This window comes from Cibotium barometz, chromosome 26, assembly GCF_041138505.1.
Source record: "Cibotium barometz isolate CiBa-2024 chromosome 26, ASM4113850v1, whole genome shotgun sequence".
Classification (NCBI taxonomy): domain Eukaryota; kingdom Viridiplantae; phylum Streptophyta; class Polypodiopsida; order Cyatheales; family Cibotiaceae; genus Cibotium; species Cibotium barometz.
Genome location: NC_141071.1, coordinates 51,783,217 through 51,792,981, shown reverse-complemented (window position 1 = coordinate 51,792,981; position 9,765 = coordinate 51,783,217). Strand labels below are relative to the sequence as shown.

At 47.4% G+C, this 9,765-nt stretch overlaps 1 protein-coding gene across 3 annotated transcripts in view; it reads left to right on the top strand.

Annotated features, from left to right (window-relative positions):
• The first annotated feature begins 713 nt into the window (after nt 1-713).
• The window catches only part of LOC147624070 (U1 small nuclear ribonucleoprotein A-like), a 61,771-nt gene continuing 52,719 nt past the window's right edge, over nt 714-9,765 (top strand). For all 3 annotated transcript variants that reach the window (XR_015269252.1, XM_086820731.1, XM_086820730.1), the window contains exon 1: nt 714-1,039. Coding sequence is in view for 2 of the 3 variants with exons in the window: in XM_086820731.1 (XP_086676857.1) it covers nt 851-1,039 (189 nt within the window). In the remaining variant the exon portion in view is untranslated. The remainder of the gene's footprint in view (nt 1,040-9,765) is intronic.

The following is a 9,765-nucleotide window of genomic DNA, read 5'->3' as shown; positions in this document are numbered from 1 at the left end:
AATTAGAATACCTAAGGTTTAAATGATAGAGTTGATGTGAACCTTGATTTATTGAAGTTGGTGAATTATATTATTGGAAGCTTTCAACTTCACTCAAACCTTTGTAAATAATAACAAAATTTTTTGAGGGAAGTGCAAGTGTTCAAAGCCTGATATATATTCAGTCTATTGGACATATCAATTAAAGTGTCCCTTAAGGGGCACTAATTAATTAAACCTTAATAGTACTAAGGGTGCCCCGTTTCTCTCTATGCTACCTTGCACCCTCCCTCCCTCTCTCTGCGTTTCTATCTGCTTTGCCCCACACCCTCCCTCGCTCTCTGCTTAACCCCACACCCTCCCTCGCTCTCTGCTTAGCCCCACACCCTCCCTCGCTCTCTGATTTGCCCCACACCCTCCCTCGCTCTTTGGACACAGCCCCACACCTTGCTTTGCTGCCCCCCTCTATTCTCTCTCTCCCCGTTCGCGCAAGCTGTCTAGTAAACTGAGAAGAACAAAAGAAAAAGAAAATAAAATCATTCGCGCGAATCCTCTAGAAGTGTCCTTTTATCTAAGGTCCCATCAAAATTTTTTAAATCTTTTATCTAAGGTCCCATCACTTTCCTCCTTTGTAACTAATTAATTAATAACAAACCAGCATATTCACTGAGCTAAGCGGCCACTCAACAAAGAATCAAATTTCATTTAAAGGCTCAATCAAAATAGCAATTTCAGACCTTAAAAAATTTCAGCTCTTTCTTGGAAGTTGGTCCCTCCTAGGGCCGTTCCATACACCATCCTGGACCAAATGTAATTCATTACATGTTGCAGGTTCTGTTTTTGAAACCGATTTTAGGCTGCCTTAGTTGAGATGGCAGAGGAGGCCGCTGTTGCTGGGGGCTCGGCCCTGACTTCTCCTTCTGCTGGCGATGAAGAGGTGAGGACCCTTTTCATCTCCGGCCTCCCTAACGACATCAAGGAGCGCGAAATATACAACCTCTTCCGAACGCACCCCGGTTACGAGTCCTGCCAGCTCAAGTACACAGGGCGAGGTTACCAGGTACCTCTCCATTCATCTGCGTGAAGAAGATTATCTATGAAACGCTGCTCCATCAGTGAACTGTTTCATCCAAAAAAATGCTCTCTACATGTGATTTTCTTTTTCTGATTAGGGTTGATCGGCAATAGTAGCTGGCGTCTTTTATTTGTCATTGGGATTCTAGCGTGTATGTCCTACATAAGTAGTGAGATCTCATTAGTATACATAGCGTGGGAGAGAGCGGGCAACCCTGTTTGACCCCAATAGTGCTGCAAATATTGCTGAAGAGCCCCCTTGGTGCCTATACTTTGCCTCATATAAAGCCACCAAGTCCCATATCATGTCTGGTGGTCCCATATATTGTCTGGTGGAAACTGGAGCTCCTTACGTTGCCTCAACAAGCGAGACCGAGGTACAGTGTCAAAGGCCGCAAAGCAAAAATATACATGTTTCTGTGCCCTTGTCTCCTCTATGATGGTCCATAGGGTAAAAATGTGATCAAATGTGGAGCAGATTCTCAAGAAGCTTGTGTGCAGCCTCCCTGTCAAAAAGTAGATCTCAGACTCTAGTACTGCCATATAAATTTTGGCCATTGTATGGCCAATCATGATAGTCTAATTATTCGGATCCATGGAGTACCCCACTTTTTTTATAAAAAACGGGAAAAAGATCCTTCAATTAGTTAAAGAGAAAACAGCCACAAAGGGCTAAGTACAACCACGAAGGGCTAAATACAAACTCGCTTCATAGAAGGGTGGGAAACAAGTGATCATAAGGGGGAGAGATGCTTCTCCTCCGGCTGGCCGCTCTATGAGGAGAAGGCTATCTCATAAAGGGGAAAGGGGGGGGGGGGGAAACAACCACACAGGTGGTCTGTAGTGCCAAATGGGTTCACCGCCTTTATCAGTGAGGAAAGGGCCAGGCCTCCAAAGTGTCAAGAAGGCTTCCCGCTGCTTCCGCATGCCGTCAGAACCTCCCTGCAACTTCCTCCACTGACCGCGGAGGGTGTGAATGATGTCGAGCCATATGCTCCTGATGGTCTCAGCCGGCGGAATGTGGGTACCCTCGATGGCCTTGCTACATCTAGCATGCCAGATGTGCCAGGTTGCTATGCTAACTGCAAATCTTCTAGCGCTGGCATGAGCTTGGATGCCAAACACCTGCAGGTGGAGCTGTGACTGGTACTACGGCAATACGATGGTGGGAGATCTGAAGGGCATGGCCTCCCCCATCCTCCTCGTAAGTCGTGACCACTCTACCCTCAGTGGCCCAAGCGACAGTACCCCAAGTGATAATCCGAGTTGACGCCTTGTCCATAGCAAGGATGCGGAGAATCCGCTGCCAAATCTGCTGAGCCTTCGGGCAATCCCAAAGGCAATGTCGTTGAGACTCTTGGGGGTGGCCACACCTCGGGCAAGTTGCTTGCCGGGCCCCCCTCCCCCTCCCCCTTCCCCTCCCCCTTCTCGCTAGCCAAGTACCCACTGCCAGACTCCTGTGTGCCGTTAACCAGAGGAACAGAGTGATCTTCCTTGGCCGAAAGCTATCCCAAAGCCTCTTCCAGAAATCTGAAAGGAAGTGCTGTGATAGGCCCTGAGACTACCAGTGTGCTGCAGTTGCTGGTGTGCCATCTATCTGTGACATATGGATCCTGCGGTCGAGCCTCGCTGTATATGTAAAGAAAGGGGCATCTAGAGTCTCCACCTGATCTTGGGGATCATGCCACTTCCACTCTCCAAGGTCCCACTGCAACTGCGTGAGAGGTCGGCACTCCCAAATTTATAACCGCAAAAATCTCTCCCTGGCCACCTTGGCCGGTCCTGGATCTATGTGCCATACACGTGCCCGAAAACCAATCACCCTCACCCTCTGCAAGGTGCAGCCTATGAAATCCTCCAAGGGGGGGGGTGTCAGGGAACAATGGTGTTTATGGTCCAGGTGGGGGGAAGCCTTCACAAAGGGCTCTATTAAAGAATTTTGTAAGAATTGGAGTCAATATATGATTTCCATGTGCAAAATGCTCCATACGTAGATCCTCATGATCTTTCGCCTTGCCATGGTGCATCTTTAATAGAGCCCTATTGATTTTGACAATATTGAAGAGGATAGGTGATGTGGAGTGTTATGTACCTGAAACTAAGCACAAGGTTAGCCGACTAGGGGGCTTGGGGATAAGGAAAGCAGATTGATTATAATGGTCAAGGTTTACAATAACTCATAAGTGAGTTATAAGTGAATAATCCCATAAGTAAGCTTTTATTGGCAAAAGCTAGATAAGTAAGGGTTATGAGTGGAGTGGCTTAGCGCTCTCACGGCCGAAGTACTAACCACCATCTTGTTTGGCCACGAAAGTACAAAGAATTTCATGAATGCCTAATTGGTGGTGAAGTTGGTGGTACCCACGCAGCCAAGTGGTCATGTTGATTGGGTGAATTTGGCAGTGGAACATGGACAAGTGTGGGATAAACGAGTGTTCGAGTTACCTATTACGATATAGGGTTATTCCGAGTGTCTAGATTTTTTGCTTATGACTTGAAATTAGGTAAAGAGTGGTTTTATGCCAAGAACCAAGATGTCCATGTGGATAGGAAGGGTCATACCATCTCCTTTTCATATGATGGTGTCCGTTTTTGTCTCAAGGGTGATTTTGCAGATAGACCCTTGAATCTTGTAAATTTAGCATAACTTATTAATATGATTTTATCTTTGGATTATGAAGCGTGCGAGTGTGTTCTTGATTCCCTTTCATTTCATGTGGATTTTTCTTTACATTCTGTAGAGCTAGATCCATGGGAGACACAGGTAATTCTGAAGAAGATAGTATGTCTTTTGTCTCAGATCCCAGTCAGGCCTCTCTCTTGAGCCTTTAGGGGAAGCTATCAGAATGCAAGCCAATCTCCAAGGGACCTAGTAGGTCCCATGCTCAATGCTCCCTAGGATACATGAGGCCGCCCCCTAGCATGTGGCCACTAGGTAAACCGATTAGGGGGTTTCAAATCAAGGGCTGTTGAAGACGCTCCTCGGAGACTTGTAACTTTTTGGTCCTCCGAGCTCTTTTCACATGATGGAACTCATGCTTGGACACTTGGACAGGTTGATGGACACATGGCAACAGGGATCCTTAGGTTGGCATAGGAAAAAGCACTAGTCTTGGTCAAAAAGCAAAAAGTCAAACTATATTGACCAAAAGTTGAGGGCACCATTGGAAAGAGGACATTGAACTGGATCAAAAAGCTAAAAGAAAAAGCAGCACCAGGGCCAAAAAGCAAGGCCTTGAAGATTATAAAAGCACAAATCAAGAACTTTGACTACTATTATTATTTAATAAAACAAAAGCAAAGAGGCAAAGCAAAAGCAAGAAAATAAAACAAAAGCAAGAGGCAAAGCAAAAGCATGGAACCCCATCAAGTATATAAGGAGCTTGTACCCAATTTAAGAGTGCATTTATCCTTGCAGATTTGCATTCATGTAAGACTGTAGTGAATTACAAGTAGAGGAGTCAAAGCATTGGCTTATTGAGTTAGGTATACTTAATGAGAATACCAATCTAATCCATAACGAGTTTCTTGGAAAGAAGATATGTTTATTGCTAGTTGGACCAACCACCGCGAGGGAGCGAGCGCGATAGGTACACCATTGACTAGTAGGAATGAGGTAGTAATTGATGTGAATAAATCCATCTACTATTAGGAATGAGGTAGTAATTAATGTGAATAAAGCCAATTGGAAAGAGAGTCATAATTCTAATTATCTCCATTCAAGAATGGGTTATTTATACCATCCAATCCTTGGTGAGACTTTCATTGTACCATGTATTTGAGGGGGAATAAAAACCTTTCATTGTACAATGAAAGGTGGAGATTTAGGAGGGCTTGAGGAAATTCATCACCAACTTTATCTCCATCCTGATAGAATGTGCAGTGGAAGAAGGGAAAGTGGAAACACAGGAGAGAGAGAGAGAGAGAGAGATGGAGAGGAAACACAGGTGAAGACCTTCTCTCAATATCATCACCAAAAGGAATACATGTCCTGAGCAAGAGGGGAGAACCTCGTAAGTGAGGGACTGCAGATAGAAAGCTAGGCAAGCAATGAATGCAGTGAAATATGAGGGAGGCATGCCGGCTATATACTACTACATGTAGGCAGCCGACCTGGAGCAAAAGACCTCCACGACTGGGAAAAATACCTAGGACTCCATAAAATGGGAAAAAATATGGGAAAATATATGTGAGGGGTGACCTGCCCCTCAGACTAACATGGTCTGTCCTAGAGGCTAAAATAGGACACCAAATAGGAAGCCAGCAGGAAGGGGATGATGTCTAACACCCCCTCTCAGCACCTCAGACTAACATGGTTAGTCTGTTAGAAGTCATCTCCTGTCTATATTTATACACCAGGGCCTCTGTTGTGGGTGTGCCCGCCCTGTATAAGGTGTTTTATCATTTTTCCACACTCCCCGTATTTTTCCCTATTTTTTTCCATTTTTTCTAGTGGTGGGGAGAGTTGCCAGAGGATGCCAGGAGCACTCCAGTGCTGGCCGACTGCATACACATGAGTCGTGGGCTACTGGACTGCTGGCCGACTGCAGTTTCTCAGTCGTGGGTATTTCTCTGCTGGCAGACTGCATTTATGCAGTCGTGGGTACATTTTCAGCAGTCGTGGGCACTTTTTATGCTGGCCGACCCCTCTCCTAGGGGTGTATATATAGGCCCCTTGCCCCCACCACTCATTCATTTAGTTTTCTCGGGATCTTGTGTATAGAGAAGAGTTTACACACCTATCTCTCTGTGTTTCTTGTGCTGTTTATTTTCTGCAGTCTACTTGCTCTTGTCTACCCAAGTTTGGTTATCATTTCCGCTGCATATTCTGACATGGTATCAGAGCCCTAGGCTCGAGATAGATCTTGGGAGTTTTTCTGAGCAAGAGGGGGAGTGTTAGGCTGCTGATTGGTGGACTGTTTTGGGCTGAACGGGAAGAGAAGGTGCAAGAGGAAGGCGGGCTAAGGTGCTGGACAGCCACTTGCAGGTTTTCAGATTTTTTTCCCACCCACCCACCCTCTCAGGTTACTCTCCGCGATGGCAGATTTACTAGAGATGGCTGAGAAGCACGTGAAGATTCCGACTCTCCCCACGTTCCCAGTGGATCGTCAGCTGGATGGGTCCAATTACGGCATCTGGAAGGTCATGATGGAGTCGGTGCTTCATTGCTTGAGTCATATGACCTTGCTGATTTTATCATCATCGGGGTTCCACGGCTGGAAGTTGAGGAAGGGGAGTTATTATCAACGAGGAAGGACCGAGAGGCACGGGCACACATGTGGGATCGTGTCAATGCCAGGGTCCGGTCGTTTATTTTTCTCAATTGCACACCACAAGTGATCAATCATGTGAAGCACATGACGCTGGCGAGAGGCATATGGGAGCACTTGGCTTTTTTGTATAACAGGGTATCCCCCATGAAACGGATCTCCTTGGAAGTGCAGATGCGGGTTATGAACCCTCAAAGTCTTCGACGATGCGGGAACACATCAACAAGCTGCAGGCCCTTCAGCAGGAAGTCCTACAAGCTGGGAAAGAGATATCATCTGAAGATATGGCCATCACTTTGCTTTCCCACTTGCCTGGTCAGTATTCTGCTTTCTATTCCTCGTTGATCACGAGTGGTAGGCTCAGCACCATTACTTGGGAGGAGCTTATGCCAATGGTCTTGGACCAGGAGGAACGTTTCACGAACCCTCCTCACGGCGGAGGTTCGGAGGCCTTAACTGGCCAACGGTCGAAAGGCCGGAATAACAACAAGGGCAAAGGGAAGGCTTCACCTGAGAAGTCTTCTGAAAGGCCGAAAGATCTTGTAATGATTGTGGCGAGAAAGGCCACTATTGGAGGAAGTGCCCTAAGCGGCCAGGGAAGAGTGCTGATTCCTCAGCCTCAGCTGCAAAGACTCCGGCATTTGTGCACTTAGAGATGGTGGACTCCGATGCTTCATCATCTTCGAGCGAGGAGGCAGTTGGCTTCACCGCGAAGGATACTCGGGAATGGATTCTCGACAGTGGTGCTTCCAGGCACATGACTTCATCCCGTGACTTCTTTCTGGATCTGAAACGGCAGTCAGGTCGTATCTTTATTGGCGATAACTCCACTATTCCGATACATAGTGAGGGCCGGATGGAGATTATTCCCGACGGCAAGGGGGGCAAGCATGCTTCCCGTGTTCTTTATGTCCCTGCTCTGGGTTTTCATCTTCTGTCAGTGCATGAGGTATGCAAGACTGGCTTTCGGGTGGAATTTGAGGAGCATTCAGTTGCTCTAAGGGACCGTGAGACTGGCAAAGTTGTTTGGGAAGGCGGTGTGGAGAATGGCATCTACAAGCTCTTTGCACTCTCCTCATTGACAGGTTCTCAGGTCGGAGATTTGTGGCACTTTCGTTTTGGCCACTTAAATGTGGATGCTTTGAGGCGCGCCTTCCAGGACCAAATGGTGGTTGGCTTGCCAGATGTTGGTAGTAGGCAAGGACGTTGCAGTTCTTGCATACGTGGTAAGCAACACATGGAATCCTTTCCGAAGCAGGCTTCCAGGCAGGTTTTAAAACCATTGGAGTTGATTCACACTGACTTGTGTGGACCTCAGCAGATACCATCTTTGGGAGGATCTCTCTATTTCATGCTGCTTGTTGATGATTGTACCAGATTCACGTGGGTCTACTTTCTTTCCCAGAAGGACCAGGCTTTTGCTCGGTTCAAGGATTGGCACGTGATGGTGGAGAAAAAGTCTGGATTTCAGGTCAAGACTCTCAAGGCTGACAAAGGAGGTGAATTCTCCTCGACTGTATTTTTCAGATTTTGTGCAGATCATGGCATCAAAAGGGAATTGGCCAATACTGGATCGCCTTCGGAGAATGGAGTTGTTGAACGCAAGAACAGGACTGTGGTGGAGATGGCGAGGACCATGCTGGAGCATCGTGATCTTCCTCGTCCATTTTGGGGTGAGGCTGTGGCAACGGTTGTCCATACCATTAACCGATCTCCGACAACTTCAGTACCCCATATGACTCCATTTGAGGCATACTTTGGCAGGAAACCCGATGTCTCGCACTTCCGTGTCTTTGGGAGTGATGGGTATGTACATATTCCGAAGAAGCAGAGGGGGAAGCTTGACTCCAAGTCCCGCAAGCTGGTATTTGTGGGGTATAACTCTCTTTCCAAGGGATACAGGTTGTATGATCCAGATAGGAACGAGATTGTTGTCAGCCGGGATGTGGTCTTTGACGAGCATGTTCCAGCATCCACTGTTGAGGAGCCGCCACTTCTTGGAGATCCAGAGGAGTCTGATGATGATTCCCAGTCTATCATTCCATTGATCCACCTCAGTCATCACAGGAGGTTGAGCCCGCAGCTGGAGTAGAGCCCCCGTGACCACAGGAGGCTCCACGATCTGTTCGAGTACCTAGGTGGTTGTTAGACACCCTTCGGGAGTTAGGTGTCACGGAGCTACCCTCCGAGTGGACCACAGAGGACGGTCCTCGAAGATCACATCGAGTCCGAGATAAAAGCAACACAGCGGAGCTTCTTCAGGTGAACTATGCTTTGATGTCTCGTATCATGCGGGATAAAGAGCCCACTTCCGTAAAGGAAGCCCTTTCACAGGATACTTGGAGGAAAGCCATGTAGGTGGAACTTGATGCCATCGAGAAGAACAACACTTGGGAGTTGGTACTGAGGCCGTCGAAGCGGTGAGTCATTGGTGTCAAATGGGTCTTTAAGACCAAATACGCGTCTGATGGGTCGGTGGACAAACACAAAGCCAGGCTTGTGGCTAAAGGTTATGCTCAGCGGCCAGGCATCGACTACGAGGATACCTTTGCACCGACAGCGCGGATGTCCACGATTCGGACCGTTCTTGCCCTTGCTTCTTCTCAGAGGTGGCCCGTGTATCAAATGGATGTAAAATCTGCATTCCTTAATGGTGACCTGCAAGAGGAGGTGTACGTTGATCAGCCTCCAGGCTTTATTGTTCCAGGATCGGAAGGGATGGTTTACAGGTTACGTAAGGCCTTGTATGGTCTTAAGTAGGCTTCCAGGGCTTGGAATCAGAAGATTGATTCTTTCTTTATTCGGATTGGATTTCAGAGATCGGTTGCAGATCCGAACCTGTATCTCTTTCGGGAACGCGGCATGGTCACACTTATCATCCTTTATGTGGATGATCTCATTCTTACCGGCGGTCATGTGGAGCACATTGGAGTGACGAAGGCTGCCTTGTCAAAGGAGTTTGAGATGACCGATTTAGGCTTACTCTACTTCTTTTTGGGATTGGAGATCTGGCAGACCTAGAGGGGGTTTTTCGTCTCTCAGCAGCGGTATGTTCATGAGTTGCTTGAGGCCTTTGGGATGGAGAACTGCAAGCCTATTACTTCGCCGATGGACCCGAACACAAAGTTAACCGTTACAGATCCTTGTGAGCCAGTTGATGCCTCGCAGTACCGGAAGTTGGTTGGTTCATTGATCTGGTTGTTGAACACCAGATTGGACTTGAGCTTCTCCGTGGGGCTGTTGAGCTCTTTTATGCAGACGCCATTGAAGTCTCATTGGGACGCAGGATTGCGGATCTTGCGGTATCTGCAGAGTACGAAGGATCTGGGACTCTTTTACACAGGAGGGAATGGAGTCAAGCTCCAAGGTTGGAGTGACTGAGATTGGGGAGGAGATCCAGACACGAGGAGATCTACTTTAGGATACAGTTTTACCCTCGGCT